Genomic DNA, 17484 nt, shown 5'->3' on the forward strand with positions numbered 1-17484 from the left:
AACTACTGAAAAGACTGCTGCCCCTCTTCATGAACCACACGTTTGTGTGACCTCTCAGCAGATACCCCTCCGTTGTGGTTGCACCTTTTTTTTTTTTTTTTTGGTCATCAGTCTACTGACTGGTTTGATGCGGCCCGCCACGAATTCCTTTCCTGTGCAAACCTCTTCATCTCAGAGTAGCACTTGCAACCTACGTCCTCAATTATTTGCTTGACATATTCCAATCTCTGTCGTCCTCTACAGATTTTGCCCTCTACAGCTCCCTCTAGTACCATGGAAGTCATTCCCTCATGTCTTAGTAGATGTCCTATCATCCTGTCTCTTCTCCTTACCAGTGTTTTCCACGTATTCCTTTCCTCTCCGATTCCGCGTAGAACCTCCTCATTCTTTACCTTATCAGTCCACCTAATTTCCAACATGCGCCTATAGCACCACATCTCAAATGCTTCGATTCTCTTCTGTTCCGGTTTTCCCACAGTCCATGTTTCACTGCCATACAATGCTGTACTCCAAACGTACATCCTCAGAAATTTCTTCCTCAAATTAAGGCCGATATTTGATATTAGTAGACTTCTCTTGGCCAGAAATGCCTTTTTCGCCATAGCGAGTCTGCTTTTGATGTCCTCCTTCATTGGTTATTTTACTGCCTAGGTAGCAGAATTCCTTAACTTCATTGACGTCGTGACCATCAATCCTGATGTTAAGTTCCTCGTTGTTCTCATTTCTACTACTTCTCATTACCTTCGTCTTTCTCCTATTTACTTTCAAACCATACTGTGTACTCATTAGACTGTTCACTCCGTTCAGCAGATCATTTAATTCTTCTTCACTTTCACTCAGGATAGCAATGTCATCAGCGAATCGTATCATTGATATCCTTTCACCTTGTATTGTTATTCCTCTCCTGAACCTTTCTTTTATTTCCATCATTGCTTCCTCGATGTACAGATTGAAGAGTAGGGGCGAAAGCCTACAGCCTTGTCTTACACCCTTCTTAATACGAGCACTTCGTTCTTGATCGTCCACTCTTATTATTTCCTCTTGGTTGTTCTACATATAGTATATGACCCGTCTCTCCCTATAGCTTACCCCTACTTTTTTCAAAATCTCGACCAGCTTGCACCATTTTATATTGTAGAACGCTTTTTCCAGGTCGACAAATCCTATGAAAGTGTCTTCATTTTTCTTTAGCCTTGCTTCCATTATTAGCCGTAACGTCAGAATTGCCTCTCTCATCCCTTTACTTTTCCTAAAGCCAAACTGATCGTCACCTGGCGCATTCTCAATTTTCTTTTCCATTCTTCTGTATATTATTCTTGTAAGCAGCTTCGATGCATGAGCTGTTAAGCTGATTGTGCGATAATTCTCGCACATGTCAGCTCTTGCAGTCTTCGGAATTGTGTGGATGATGCTTTTCCGAAAGTCAGATGGTATATCGCTAGACTCATATATTCTGCACACCAACGTGAATAGTCGTTTTGTTGCCACTTCCCCCAATGATTTTAGAAATTCTGATGGAATGTTATCTATCCCTTCTGCCTTATTTGACCGTAAGTCCTCCAAAGCTCTTTTAAATTCCGATTCTAATACTGGATCCCCTATCTCTTCTAAATCGACTCCTGTTTCTTCTTCTATCACATCGAACAAATCTTCACCCTCATAGAGGCTTTCAATGTATTCTTTCCACCTATCTGCTCTCTCCTCTGCATTTAACAGTGGAATTCCCGTTGCACTCTTAATGTTACCACCGTTGATTTCAATGTCACCAAAGGTTGTTTTGACTTTCCTGTATGCTGAGTCTGTCCTTCCGACAATCATATCTTTTTCGATGTCTTCACATTTTTCCTGCAGCCATTTCGTCTTAGCTTCCCTGCACTTCCTATTTATTTCATTCCTCAGCGACTTGTATTTCTGTATTCCTGATTTTCCCGGAACATATTTGTACTTCCTCCTTTCATCAATCAACTGAAGTATTTCTTCTGTTATCCATAGTTTCTTCGCAGCTGCCTTGTTTGTACCTATGTTTTCCTTCCCAACTTCTGTGATGGCCCTTTTTAGAGATGTCCATTTCTCTTCAACTGTACTCCCTACTGCGCTATTCCTTATTGCCGTATCTATAGCGTTAGAGAACTTCAAACGTATCTAGTCATTCCTTAGTATTTCCGTATCCCACTTCTCTGCGTATTGATTCTTCCTGACTAATGTCTTGAACTTCAGCCTACTCTTCATCACTACTATATTGTGATCTGAGTCTATATCTGCTCCTGGGTACGCCTTACAATCCAGTATCTGATTTCGGAATCTCTGTCTGACCATGATGTAATCTAATTGAAATCTTCCCGTATCTCCCGGCCTTTTCCAAGTATACCTCCTCCCCTTGTGATTCTTGAACAGGGTATTCGCTATTACTAGCTGAAACTTGTTACAGAACTCAATTAGTCTTTGTCCTCTTTCATTCCTTGTCCCAAGCCCATATTCTCCTGTAACCTTTTCTTCTACTCCTTCCCCTACAACTGCATTCCAGTCGCCCATGACTATTAGATTTTCGTCCCCCTTTACATACTGCATTACCCTTTCAATATCCGCATACACTTTCTCTATCTGTTCATCTTCAGCTTGCGACGTCGGCATGTATACCTGAACAGTCGTTGTCGGTGTTGGTCTGCTGTCGATTCTGATTAGAACAACCCGTCACTGAACTGTTCACAGTAACACACCCTCTGCCCTACCTTCCTATTCATAACGAATCCTACACCTTTTATACCATTTTCTGCTGCTGTTGATATTACCCGATATTCATCTGACCAGAAATCCTTGTCTTCCTTCCACTTCACTTCACTGACCCCTACTGTATCTAGATTGAGCCTTTGCATTTCCCTTTTCAGGTTTTCTAGTTTCACTACCACCTTCAAGCTTCTGACATTCCACGCCCCGACTCGTAGAACGTTATCCTTTCGTTGATTATTCAATCTTTTTCTCATGGTAACCTCCCCCTTGGCAGTCCCCTCCCGGAGATCCGAATGGGGAACTATTCCGGAATCTTTTGCCAATGGAGAGATCATCGTGACACTTCTTCAATTACAGGCCACATGACCTGTGCATACACGTTACGTGTCTTTAATGCAGTGGTTTCCATTGCCTTCTGCATCCTCATGTCGTTGATCATTGCTGATTCTTCCGCCTTTAGGGGCAATTTCCCACCCCTAGGACAAGAGAGTGCCCTGAACCTCTATCCGCTCCTCCGCCCTCTTTGAGAAGGCCGTTGGCAGAATGAGGCTGACTTCTTATGCCGGAAGTCTTCGGCCGCCAATGCTGAATATTTATCAAAATTTAGGCACTGGCGAGGAACGAACCCAGGACCGAAGACGTTTTGATTATGAATCAAAGACGCTTCCCCTAGACCACGGGTACTTGCTCACCTATGGTACGGCTATCTGTATCGCTGAGGCAAGCAAGCCTCCCCACCAACGGCAAGGTCCATGATTCTTGGGGGGAAGCTATTCATGAATATCCAGCGTGAAATCGACGACTTGTTCGACATGTGGAGGGAACCTATGCCGCCATCGATCACAGCCTGATATACAGCTATGTCCAGTGTGTGTGTGTGTGTGTGTGTGTGTGTGTGTGTGTGCTTTATACCACGGAAGACATTCTTGGAGGAGGAGGAAGAGATTAGTGTTTAACGTCCCGTCGACAACGAGGTCATTAGAGACGGAGCGCAAGCTCGGGTGAGGGAACGATGGGGAAGGAAATCGGCCGTGCCCTTTCAAAGGAACCATCCCGGCATTTGCCTGAAGCGATTTAGGGAAATCACGGAAAACCTAAATCAGGATGGCCGGAGACGGGATTGAACCGTCGTCCTCCCGAATGCGAGTGCAGTGTGCTAACCACTGCGCCACCTCGGTCGGTGACTTTCTTGGTTATCGATGTTTGTTCACCTAAAGTTATAGGGAGAGAGACGTTTCAACCAAGTATAGGGTACCAGCTATATGTTATCATTATCTGTGAACAATCTAGTTATGACCAATTTAATATGACATGCCTGACTGAATGATGTAGCTCTTATTAAAAAGGCCATATGGTTGCCTCTCTTAAAAGTTAATGGCTTATGTATTTTCCAGTGCGCTCCATGTGTATGTACAACTTTACGTACGATTCCTTGGAACGAAACCAGCCGATTCACAGTTGCACAGTGACCTAATACTGTGTTGTGCGCGAATGTGCAATCTAAGTGGTCCTTACACACAACTCTCTCTTTGACTCTATGCTATCTCCTACGGATTTTATTAACTACAGTTCTATCTTTCCCTTCCCTTTGATGCACAGTGGCCTTTCTTGTCTCTCCTGGGTCTCCTTTGCTCTAAAGTTTCCAGCCTAGTTCAGCGAAAGCGATCCTGAACCTTTCTCACTACAGTTGCTTCTCAAAGAAATATAGCTGGATAGGTGCCTTACAAGAGAGTAGGCCGCCTTCCTTCTTAGCGAGCGCCTCCTCGCTGCTCATCCCACGCCTGTGCCGCCTTCGCCCAGTAAGGAGGCGCACTTGGGTAGGAGCCGTGTTCACATTCCGTCCAGCCTTCCACATGTGGATTTCCGGTGGTTTCCCTAGACTAACTGAGGCACATGTATCAATGGTGCATTTGTAAAACTGACTTCGTTATTTTCGCTTCACATTATTGTCCTCCGTCAACAATGTCCTGGTCATCCATCATACAACAGCTATTAGCTACCCTTCGTTGTACTGCTCTCGCAGCACGACTGTCTCCTTGAAACACCCTAGTCTGGCTTACCGTCTACCAGCCGTTGCAGCTCCTCAGCGGTGGCGGAGGCTCCGGGCCGCAGCACGACGAAGGCGGTGGGGTGCTCCTGGTCGGTGGGGTGCGGCTTCCCCACCACGGCGGCCAGCTGCACGCTGGCGTGCGACATCAGCAGGTTCTCCAGCTGCGGCGACAGCACCTGTTCACGTGCAACACATTATGTGATTCTAAATTTCTAAAATGTAAACTTTCACGGCCAGAAGTGCCACAATTAATAAAATGTTCCGGGCTGTTATGCCGTGTTCGAATGGATTCACCTTAAAACATAACGTTTCGTCCCCACGTGCAGAGGATATTTTTTAAGGGGGATCATAGCTTCTTTGAATGTCCGATTCATACCCTGGCTCCACACGACCACAGCAAAATTCCGCAACGTGATTGGCCGTTGTCGATTGTCGTCGTTCTCTGTTGCTATCACACCATAGTCGAAGACTGGTATATCTGCTTCAGCACCGGAATCCAGGAATCATTGAATTTCAGGCCCTCTTCCTTCCGACTGAAATTCCTGGAGTGTTCCACAATTTCTATCACCCTCCGTATAACCTTTCATGGTACCCGCTAGTGGCTGGCAGTACTTTAATCCTATCAAAACGAGTGTGTGAAAAGTTTGTTCAGTCAATCTCTTCTCTTCTGTAATTGTCCTTGTGCTCTTCTAGACGTTTTATGGCAGCTTTTTTTCTTTTCTCTACCTCTCTTTTTTTTTTTTTTTTTTTTTTTAGTACCGGCGCATGCCTCCTCTTAACCAAATGGAATCCTATAAATTCCTGCTTCTTCCAGCGGTTGGCGGGCATCCTTGGCCGATTTTAGGTGATTTTGTGTCTTCCAGGTGGGTTTGTACATTACGGTGATGTTCTGCTATTTCAAGGTTTTTGCTATGCGGTCAGTAAAATCCTTACTGGAGGGCAGGGAAACTTTCGATGTCACCGGCGCTTGAGTATCACTATGATTTCTAAGCGGTGGTCTTAACGCTGTTTTCATGTCAGCGAAAGGATAAGCATTCTTGAGCAAAGTATTGGTGAGATGTAATTCTGCGGCAAGTAGCTCTAGTTCGCACATTTTCCTTACTCTGTCAGCCAACATTTTTATGGTGCCTCGCTTCCGTTGTGGGTTTCAATGTGAAATCCAATAGTCCACGGCATAATAACCCGGAACATTTTATTAATTGTTCTTTTAAATTTGTTATTTGCTGTCGATGGACGAAGACGAATCGCTGACATAGATCATGGACAGCGTAAGTTAATCGCTAACTACATCCGGGGACCGGCGACTACGCAAGTCGGACGTCTGGGGAACTACCAAGAGCACGATATAACCGGTCACTGAACAAGCAAATGTCAGTTTCTCTTCGGACAGCCTCCTCAAGCACATCTACGCATTGTGTCTGACGACATGGCCCTGTTACACCGGATTCTGCCGAATTCCTCTTCTCGTCCTGCTGTTCTGCCATAAAACTTTGTCAGCAGTTCTGAGCTACAGGTGACAGACTCTGAAACAGATTCACTGGATATCTGTGCTACCGTGTCAAATGTCGGGTGGAACAATCTGGACTTGTTCTCGTTATTATCGACTGTCACTGACTGTCACCTGAACTACTGGAACTTCAGTTGTCAATTCTTTCTACTTCCTTTATGTTCTTACGGACGATGTTAGCTGTATTAATATGGGATGTCAAGTAATGTTTGCAATGGTAATTGTTTGTTTATCGCTTTAGGTTACAACATTTATCTTGTCCATTCTCGACGCTGAACATTGCGACTCGTTGCAATAGCGAACGATTTGTTTAGAAAATACCAGTTTCTTAATCAAGCACTTAAAATTTTTATTTCCCCATCGTCCATGGCATACACCTCATAAGATGGTGTGCATCTCCAGGATGTTGGCATAAAACAAAACATGCCTGTAAATTTTAGTAACCCTGCGAGACATCGATGTCGCTAATACGTTATCCATCTGCGAGACAGGTCCGACGCCCAGCGGACACACTGCGAGCTGCATAGCGTGAGGTCCCTGGTGACGGAGGAGTTCAGCTGCCGGACGTCTGTATCGCTATTTCAACCTTTGCAGTGTACTAGCACAGTATCACATGAGCCACACCAAGTGATCTTGCATTCGGAAAGCGTAGAAGCCTTTTATGAGTTTCTGGAACCATAGCTGCAACAGACAACAGTACAGAACCAAATCGTGGAAAGGTCGACTGTGGCATCCAGTTCACATTGGACAGCATTAGTATTCTACCACCTCATGATTTTACTCAGCCGTAAATGTAATTTCACTGAATCGGCTGACGCTGCTGCCAAGGCTGCCGTCCTCGTAACTCAGCCCGCGAGTACCTATATTCCCTCCGATAATGTCTGCGTTTCCATCTGTCAGGAGGTGGCGTTCCTTTGGCATCGCCAATGGCCCTCCCTTCGCGGGAATAAGCTTCGGCTTATGAAGCCTCTTCCGGCACCTTGAACAACCTCCTCTCGGCCCTCCTGCCGGGAGGAGATTATTTTAACTCGGCTGCGTACTGGGCACTGCCTTTTTTAGCTATCGGCATTTTCCAAGTGGCGCTACCCCACCACTTTGTACACATTGCGCCCAAATTTTAACTGTCCGCCACTTCCTTTTTTTAACAATTAACGTTCCAATTTGGGTTTACCTTCTGATTTATCAGCCGTTTTAGCGAATGACTCGCGAGCTGTAACCGCATTTTACTTTTTATCCGACGAAGCAATATGGCAAAGGCCATTTAATTTTTAGTTTTGGACCTCCATTTCTGTATGTTTTTTTAGCCCTTTTTCCACGTGCCTGTTTTTAGCTGTCTCCGATTCTGTCCATTTGGATTGACGTATAGTCGTTTAACTTCTCTCTGTGTTCCTGTTCTATAGCTTTGACTTGGGCGTGTATGACCCCAGTTGTTTTTTGAGCTTTAAATCAAAACAAAACCAAAACCAAACTGAATCGTTAGAGTCATTGTGATACATTTTGCACGAGACCAAGATGTTCGTTCACACGCATTACGCGATACACATCTCTCCCTAGTGGAAGTTCTCCAAATCGCCAAGGCTTTTGAGATTTCACAAGTGGTATAACTAGTTTTGTGAGAATACAATTTGAAACGAGACTCGTTCGATCAGACAACATGTTTCCAGTCATCAACAGTCCAATGTCAGTGTTGACGGGCCCAGGCGAAGCGTAAAGCTTTGTGTCGTGCAGTCATCAAGGCTACACGAGTGGGCCTTTGGCTCCGAAACCCCATATCGATGGTTTCGTTCAATAGTTCACCCGCCGACACTTTTTGATGATCCAGCATTTAAATCTGCAGCAAATTTGTGGAAGGGTTGCACTTCTGTCACTTTGAACGGTGCTCTTCAGTCATCGTTGGTCCCGTTCTTGCAGGATCTTTTTCCGATCTCCACGATGTCGGAGATTTGATCTTTTACCGATTCCTGATATTCACGGTACACTCGTGAAATGGTCATATGGGAAAATCCCCACTTCATCGCTACCTCGGAGATGCTGTGTCCCACCGCTCGTGCGACAACTGTAGCACCTCTCACTTAAATCTTGATAACGTGTCACTGCAGCAGCGGTACCTGACCTAACAACTGCGCCAGACTCTTCTTGTCTTATATTGGCTATCAGAGTGCGAAGCATTCTCTGAGGTCATGACTCATTGTATGCAGCAAGAACGCTTCTGTTGCATTCACTACGACGTAGGCCTGTAGTGGTTTGATAAAAATATGGAGAAACGGATACTTCAACATAAATGCAGATGCTAGGCAAATCTGCAGGTTGCGCTGTTGTATGAAACTACGAACGGCACCTGTGCAGTGTCCTCAATGAGTTTCAAGTCGGAGTCGTGGTCAGAATAGTGTTCTGTGTAGTTTTGAGTGCATTATGGCGGAGTTCGGTGAATGCATATGTGAGAAAATTGTTGGTTCTCGTATGGCGGTGATTTTGTAACCAAGGGGGCCGGAGTATTTGGTATTTCAAGAGGCACCGCGTCCAAAATTTATACCGCACACAGGAAAAGCCATCATCCGCTAAATCATAAAGCAAACGAAAGTGTGTTCCTAGAATGAGATTTTCACTCTGCAGCGGATTTTGCGCTGATATGAAACTTCCTGGCAGATTAAAACTGTGTGCCGGACCGAGACTCGAACTCGGCAGAACTGAAGCTGTGAGGACGGGCAGAGCACTTGTCCGCGAAAGGCAAAGGTCCCGAGTTCGAGTCTCGGCCCGGCACACAGTTTTAATCTGCCAGGAAGTTTCGAAAGTGTGGTGTATGATCTCTGTCAGACGCTCATTGAAGAGGACTTCGACGAAAAATAAAATGACGAAAGCTGCAAAAGTCACTGCAGAACTGAATGTCGCACTCGTGAACCCTGTCACTCCAGAACTCCACGTCCGCAGCTCGTGGACTAGTGGACAGGGTTGCTGTCGCTGTATCACAAGGTCCCGGGTTCGATTCCCCGCCGGGTTTGGGATTTTTCTCTGACAGGGGACTGGGTGTTTGTGTTGTCCTAGCCATCATTCGTGACAGTGGCTAGATTGGACTATGTAAAAATTGAAGTGTGAAAAAAATTGATGACCGCGCAGTTGAGCGCCCCACAAACCAAACATCATCATCATCATCATCATCCAGAACTACACAAAGGAAGCTCCATAAGCAGGAAACTGCAGTGCGAGCTGGAATTCCAAAACCCCTCATCAGTGATGCAAACATTCATAAAAGGACAAAGTGGTGCCGAAGCCACAAAACCTGTATTATGAAGCAATTTCGTCGAATGAGTCTTGTTTCACACTGTTTCCAATTCCTGGCCGAATTTACGTCCCAACAGTGAATCAGGGCGGGAGTTTCGTGACGATTTGGGTAGCCGTACTGTGGCCTCCCATGAGCTTCAAGGTTATTCTGCAAGGTCGCATTACTTCCAGGGATTAAGTGATCGTTTTGGCTGATCAGGTCCATCCCATGGTACAATGTTTGTTCCCCAATGGTGATGCTGAGTTCCAAGACGACAGGGCTACTGTTCACGTAGCTCACATCGTCCAGGACTTACTATGTGAAAACGAAGATGTATTGTCGCTTCGGCCGGCTGGTGTGGCCGTGCGGTTAAAGGCGCTTCAGTCTGGAACCGCGCGACCGCTACGGTGGCAGGTTCGAATCCTGCCTCGGGCATGGATGTGTGTGATGTCCTTAGGTTAGTTAAGTTTAATTACTTCTAAGTTCTAGGCGACTGATGACCTCAGAAGTTAAGTCGCATAGTGCTCAGAGCCATATTGTCACTTCTTCCCTGGCCACCACAGTCAGTGGGTGTCAATATTATTGAGACCTTACAGTGTACATTGGAGAGAAAGGTACGAGATCATTATCCGCCTCCATCTTCGTTACCTGAACTTATTACTATTTTGCAGGAAGAGTGGTATAAGATACCCTCGAAAACCATATACGACCTGTATTTATCCACTCCGAGAAGACTGGAAGCCGTTTCATGTAGCAACAGATTACCTACACCGTACTAGGCATGATAATGTGGTGTGTGGTGTTCCTATACCTTGTCCAACCACTGTACATTGTTACATACCACCTCCTCCACTGAAATGTTCACAGAACTCCCATTTAATTAGTCTCGAGGAGGAAGTACTTAATCAAAGATGACTGGTTTTACTGGTTCAGAAATAGATGCTTTAATTTAATGTTTGGTATTTGGTCTTAGTGTAGATCAACGTTTTCTACGCGTCATTTGAGGTGCCTTCGTTACCTTCAGGCATTGTGCTCCCAGTGTTACCCGAAAAATAAGCACTGTCGACATCCAGGTGGTCAGAATCAAGGCAAAGCCTAAGTCTGGACAAGGATGATGGACTGAATTGGAAGTTCTCTTCCTGAAGCAATCATATAGGCATTTGTGTAAATCCAATTCTTTGTTGAATTTGTTGCTGTAAGATATCCCTCCAATGGCTCGATACAGATTAATTCTTTTGGTGCTTTACTCCAGTTATTTTAGTTGGGAATATTTGCGCATCTGTACAAATTTGTGTAACACGGCTAGTAAGCAGCCAGGTGACACGGTGGTAATATATTCAACTCGTATTCGGAAATACGGCCGCTCAAATCCCTGCATAATCATCAAGATATTAGTTTTCCACGGTTTTCCTAAATAATGCAAGGAGAATACCAGGATGATTCCTTTGAATGGACGCAGCCGACTCGCTTCCCCATCTTTCTCCGAGCAGTGTTTGTCTTCTGTCTCTGATGATCCCAACGTTGACAGAACATTGAACCCTAACATTTCTTCCTTCCTTCCTTCTTCCATGCAAATACAGAACTGTCTTGATTCTAGAAGGCATCTAGGTAGGTACAGCAATCTACGGTGAGATGAAGCCACATCAGGGACGGATTCTATTGCCTCCGAAACGCGAGCTCCATTTGCGCTAACCCTCATAAGTAAACCTATTCTTTCTGTATTAGGCGCGGTTCATACTGAGGCGATAACGATATGCGATACTATACGCTATGCAACTCGCGGTGCGACGCAGTGACGCATAAGCAACGTGCACCGCCGGAGCGCAGAGAAACGTAACTGAAGCGCTTTAACTGGTCCACACTGCGACGACAGCGATACGACACCGACACGTATCTACGTCGTAAGGCCGGCGCAGTGTTCGTCGCTCCACGCTACTTGTGTCCTGCGATACACAGCTAGGGACATTTCAAGTCATCCTGTGTGTCCCAAAAAACTGTTTTACGTAAATGAAGCAAAGCTACATCCGTCTATGTAATTAGTTTCTCAGTAAAACTTTCCCTTTTCGCAGAAAAACTTAGAAACCTTTGTTATGGGATTCGCGCGTGTTCTCCGCTATGCAGTTTTTCTCATTCAATTTTGTGGAAACTATTCGGTGAAAACGATTTCTCCGCACTTTATAGTCTAATATCTCAGTTTGATAAGGAACTGATTTCCTTTTTGTTATTGCCCATAATTACTGTGATACTTTGCAAATAAATAAATCACGAGGCATATTTTGAAGAGCCTGCAGTGGTGAATGTAGTCACTGGCCAGTTTCCGTTTGGTTCATTTTAAGGCACACATTGCTGCATACGGGATATGACTAACACAGCGAAACTGTTTGCAACGGCAGAAGAAGAGCGATACCTCTTTCCATTCTCGAGAAAATTCGTGAGATATATTGAAAGTTGGCTATGAACCGAATAGCACCTACTCGCCCCACGCGATGCTACTGCTGCAAGCTATGGGCTGTTAAGCGGAGTGCGGAGCAGCCTCGTGTCTCTCCTTTCCATATGCTACCGATACAAGCTGGAGCTGGAAATGGAAATGGAAACACACTAAAATTAAAAGACACCAGGCGTCATCAGCCTATGATGCTGAGTGCATGTTTTTCAGCCTATGTTCCCTTACTTCAGGAAACTTTGTGGAAGGCATAATTGAGATCTGGCAGCTAAATTCCTGTCACTTCAGAAAGAGTAGCAGGAGGAAGCCGAGAAGGGCTTCTTCCATTTCTTCAAATACGTTGCCTACCCCAGGACAGAGTACACCATCCTCTCCTACACCATCTATGGTGTCCAAACTCACTTCAGATCCAGCCGTGTTTCTTCTGAGTACTCCTTAGCTGAATTTTACAATACTTTGCTAAACTGAACAGTTCTAGAAACACTATCCTAGGTTATTTAATTTGTAACCATGAAATAGACTTTCCATGGTGACATTTTAAAGCCATTCACACACTTTCGCCATCTTATTATGATTAGTAGCGCCTCACCAGGAGACTTAGCAAGTCAGAAGTTACGTTCTGCTTAGTCAGAGTAGTTGATATTAATTGAAACAAAAGTTGAAATTGACTCAAAGTATTCTGTAGAATTTGTGGAATTTTTCGTGTTGAGAGACCTCTTGATAAACCACAGCTGAACCATATTTCATATTTATAGCACTGTACGGGTGCATCCACTATTTGCTATTCTTCTTCAGTTTCTTGCCATTTAAGTAATAATAAGTCACAATAACGTCCTTTTCAGAAGGGGTCATGATTACAATTGAAACATAAACGTGATTCGTGCTTTCTTGTTCGTTGTCGTATGGCGAGTCGCATCGCGTATCTTATCGCATCGCGTATCGAATCATTCTAGTGTAAATACAAGTGTCGCACGAATAAGGTTCGCATTGCGCAGCTGTTATTGCAACCTGTTGTACCTCATATTGTATCGTCTACGCGTCTATCTCTACATACAGTGCAACAGACCCGACGGGCAAAGAAGCACTGAGCAGTATACAGATAAAATCTGAGGGCAAGAAGGTAAGGGAATATTTCACTGTGTGGTCGGCATGGAGAAACATGAGTCGATTGAAGCGTATTTGTTACAAACGTATCCTGTGTAAGTATTCTCTGTCCATTACGGTTACAAAGGTGGAGTGTATTAATTACTCTGTAACGTACTTCTGCAGACCGTTGCTTCGCTAGATCAAAACCTTCAGCAAACAGCCCTGATTAGTTTCTGAAACAAAATGAGTGATGCTCGAGGGCGGACGAGGCAGTTACACCGACGCCTCCACAGACGCCGAAGCTAGCCTCTCAACGACCGCCGACACGCGGTCGCGGGTGCGGACCGCGGAGAGAACGCCTCGGGGGGAAAGGGGATTTAAGACGGCCGCCCGCCCTCAGGAGCTCAGTTCGTCAGCGCACCTGATGATGGCGACATGTCTGATCGCCGAAATATTGTGCCCGTTGGACGCTATGGACCGGCAGTACATCCGTGAACCGTTCGAGCAAGAAATACGCCAGGAGAAGTTGAATGACAAAATGAATGATCTTCGGAATCGCGTGGAAATCCAGCAAATCCTACATGTGAATGCTTGGATCGGCATTTGACTCCTGGTCTGATGCGCTGTTAGGAAGATTGCTATGGCGTAACATGTGAGGAGTGCGTCGGTACTCACGTGGTGTCCCCTGAACTTGATGAGCTGCTTGACGCGGTCCACGACGTAGAAGTAGCCGTCGCGGTCGTAGCGCACGACGTCCCCCGTGTGGAACCAGCCTTCTTTGTCCCAGGCCGCCGCCGTCGCCTCCGGGTTGTTCCAGTAGCCCAGCGCCGCCGCGGGGGACTTCACCCACAGCTCGCCCTCCTGCTCGGGACCCACCGGCTCCTGCGTCTCCAGGTCCACCACCTGGAGAAATAGCAGCATGCGTCTTTCAAGTGCGAGCCACCGTTAGTCAGGGGATCTAATTTCATGGAAAACTCAGAGTGTTATTAACGTCGGTTACTTTCATAGAAACACGTGTGATCGAGTCACTCACGAAAATACACTGGTCTCCTATTTATGAAAAAATGCTAACATTTTTCGTTTTTGGTTGTTCCTAGTCAAATAAGTAGCTCGACAGGTCAGTGTACGCGTCAGGCGTCAAATCCAAACATGTGGGCTTCAGTATTTCCATTTGGTCGTGGGACTTACTTGCTGTCACTTACCGATTCTTGCCAAGCAATGTTACGCTGTGGTTAACAAACTGGACTCGTATTCATTGGGAGAATAACGGTTTAAATCTACGTCATAGGTTTCCCTATATGGCTTCCTATGCTTTCTGTTTTCCTCTCCGTAAATCCCCTAATATGAGTTTGTGCTCCGCCTCTAACCACATCATCGTCGACGGACCATAAAACCTTAATATTCCTTCCTTATCGCTTCTTCACGTCTGGTAATAAGTTGTATGCGTGAAAAATGCCGACTTGTACCATGTTTCTGAGTCGATGTTGAACTGCAGGTCCGAACCTACTACTGTCTCGTTAAGTCAGTTCTAAGTTCAGAGGAAGGCGAACGCATACCTCCAACAGGACCATAAGATAGTACTCTCCATAATACGGATATTATTTGTTGCTTTTTCCTTATCACTCGAGATGCAGTTACATAGTTATCTATTCTGCATGTGCAGAACTTAGGTAACACAAAATAATAAAAGTGCAATACAAGAAGTAAAAAGAAAATATTTCATCAAGCGTTTCATCGGTCACAGTTGCAGTTCATGTGCTTGGCGACTAGTTTCTAACCAACTGATTCACTCTCAAGCATAAACTAATGAGGCACCTTACGTTAACAACAAACATCAAAATTGCAGTACACTCATCTACAAAGTAATCGCAAATGATTGTCACAGTCAACATGTGTCCACTTAGCAGGTCAGTTTGATTCTGCTTTGCTATGTAGTTACATGTTGATACTGACAGTCCTATGCGATTACTTTGCTAGATCACGAATTACCGTTTTGATGTTCCTTATTGAGATACGCAACTTTAAGTTCAACTTCAGTAAGTGAGGCTTCATAATGAACCACTTGGTTCGAAACTAATCGCCGAACAAATGTAATGCAGTCGTGACAGATTTGTTAGTAAGCGCTTCATGAAACACTAAAAATGGTTGCTGGTATCAAATCAACAAAATGTTGAAACTGTGAAAAAGGATGGTTCAAATGGCTCTGAGCACTATGGGACTTAACTTCTAAGGTCATCAGTCCCCCAGAACTTAGAACTACTTAAACCTAACTAACCTAAGGACATCACACACATCCATGCCCGAGGCAGGATACGAACCTGCGACCGTAGCGGTCGCGCGGCTCCAAACTGTAGCGCCTAGAACCGCTCGGCCACCCCGGCCAGCTGTGAAAAAGGAATACAATACATAGTACAATAGTCTTACAAAACTCTGTAAGTTTTACTTTTGAGATAATTTCCGTTTGTTCCTCAGCCACACTCAGGAAAATTGAAATTATTGCACCACAAAGCAGCATTCCGACTTTTTTCGAACTTCGTGCAGATGTTCATCATATATAGGGTATTAACGCCTAAATACACCTTCCACTCGGAATTGATGTCCATCATCATCACTATGGGATGTGAGCGCCAACAGGTACAAATACACTCCCACATTCTTTGTACCACGAAATCAAACAGCCTCCGAAGATTGTCAACAATTTCTTGGCATGCCAGAAACACATCCTGTAGAAGTTCATTAAGATTTCTGTCTGGAGGCTGGTAAACGAGTACACGTCTTACCACCACTTGGCAGATGTTCTCTACGGGTTAAAACCCAGATGGAAGGGGAGACCAAGCAAGAATCTGTTCATTCGTCGTGACGGTCTTCCATTATTCTGCTGCAATTGCCATTTGATACCTCGTTTTAAAACTTATGACAACTGGGTTTACCATTCTTTCCATACTGACGAGCATTCAGCCTCCTTTCAATATTTTCGAAATGCTGTTGTGATCTGTAATAGCTCTCCGGAGCACATTTATAGGAGTTAGGCAGGCACGTGTCTCGAGAGTCACGGTCTTCTGCGACCTTTCGCCACGCCGTCTCGTGATATGTCGGCCACGATCTGACCGACACAAGTATGACTCTCTCGTGATGAACAGAACAAACTGTGATACGCGCAACTCTATCAGCCTGTTAAATGTATCTGTTAAAGACCCAGGCAGAATGCAAAAGCAACATTGGAATCAGTTTTTCACCTCAAAAATCGTAAAATTTTGTTATTAGTTCAACAATTTCTTCTCATTCCACTAACTGATTTTCAGAATGTGAAATAATAGAAAACAGAAATGGCAAAGTCTGCAATATAGCTACAGAAGGAGTGTACACATCAACTATACTTCTGACTATTATATTTAACAGTAATTTCTGTCCAGTATTTTCATACTTTCTCTCTGACTACACATATTAGATCTAAATCTATCAATTCACGATTCCCGAGACACAATGAAATTTTGGTAAATAGAGGAGTTGGTAACATACTAGAAGCTATCAAAAAATAATTCTGTAGGGTATAACAGCTTCACTAGACTTCTCCAGACGAAGTACAAAGTAAAACAAATGAACAGAAGCATAAGAATTACCTTGGCCTCCACGTTGAAGAACAGCTTCCCTGAGGAACCTGGTGGACTAACACTACCGGGTTGAGCACCCATAACGACAACAGCCTCTGTCATGCCATACCTGCAAAGAAAACACTGACGTCGCAATAAGCTCTTATAGAATACAAGATTAATAACTTTCAAAATCTTTATCTTAATATAACCTTTACCGAAAAATAAAATAATATTTTTTGGTTGATTATCACACATATATAATAATATCGACTACGACCTACAGCCCTTACAATTGTTGGTATGTAACGGCTCTTGATATCAACTTACACATCAAACTGAAGATAGATATTGAATGAGTCATTTATGAAGTTATATAGGCGTAGCATATTTCTGTAAGTGATTCACTAAACAAAACGTAGCTGTGAATCAGAAGACTTCCTTGTGACTATTTCAGAGAGCTATTCAGGGTTAATACCTCTGCTGAGACGAAACTACCGAGGAAAGAGGAGGTTGTGAGTCGCGAGACCTCCTAGAGGCCATCGCCACGACAGTCCAGTGCAGACATCGAGGCTGGATGGTGTGTGTTCGAGTCCCGGGACTCTCCACCTCCGAGAAAAGTGCACCCGCCGGACTTCCACGTGCGTCCGCATCAAAGATGTACGGTAAGCGGCTCCATTCGGAAAAACCGCCACGGCCAGAGTAAACTGCCGTAAGCAAAAATGTGCTGACGTCTGAGGCCACGGTCAATTGTCGCAGACTGTAGCAGCGTGCAGACGTCCACAATGAATTAAATCAGCTGCCAGTTAAAATCTCGACAAC

The 17484-nt window shown here is 44.7% G+C and overlaps 1 protein-coding gene across 1 annotated transcript in view; it reads right to left on the minus strand.

The window, feature by feature from the left end:
* The window catches only part of LOC124594237 (luciferin 4-monooxygenase-like), a 104426-nt gene that overhangs the window by 8540 nt on the left and 78402 nt on the right, over positions 1-17484 (minus strand). The window contains exons 8-10 of the mRNA XM_047132602.1: positions 16693-16792; positions 13748-13975; positions 4788-4953 (exon numbers count right to left, since the gene is read on the minus strand). Of these exons, the coding sequence (XP_046988558.1) occupies positions 4788-4953; positions 13748-13975; positions 16693-16792 (494 nt within the window). The remainder of the gene's footprint in view (positions 1-4787; positions 4954-13747; positions 13976-16692; positions 16793-17484) is intronic.

Source organism: Schistocerca americana, chromosome 2 (assembly GCF_021461395.2).
Source record: "Schistocerca americana isolate TAMUIC-IGC-003095 chromosome 2, iqSchAmer2.1, whole genome shotgun sequence".
NCBI classification, from domain to species: Eukaryota; Metazoa; Arthropoda; class Insecta; order Orthoptera; family Acrididae; genus Schistocerca; species Schistocerca americana.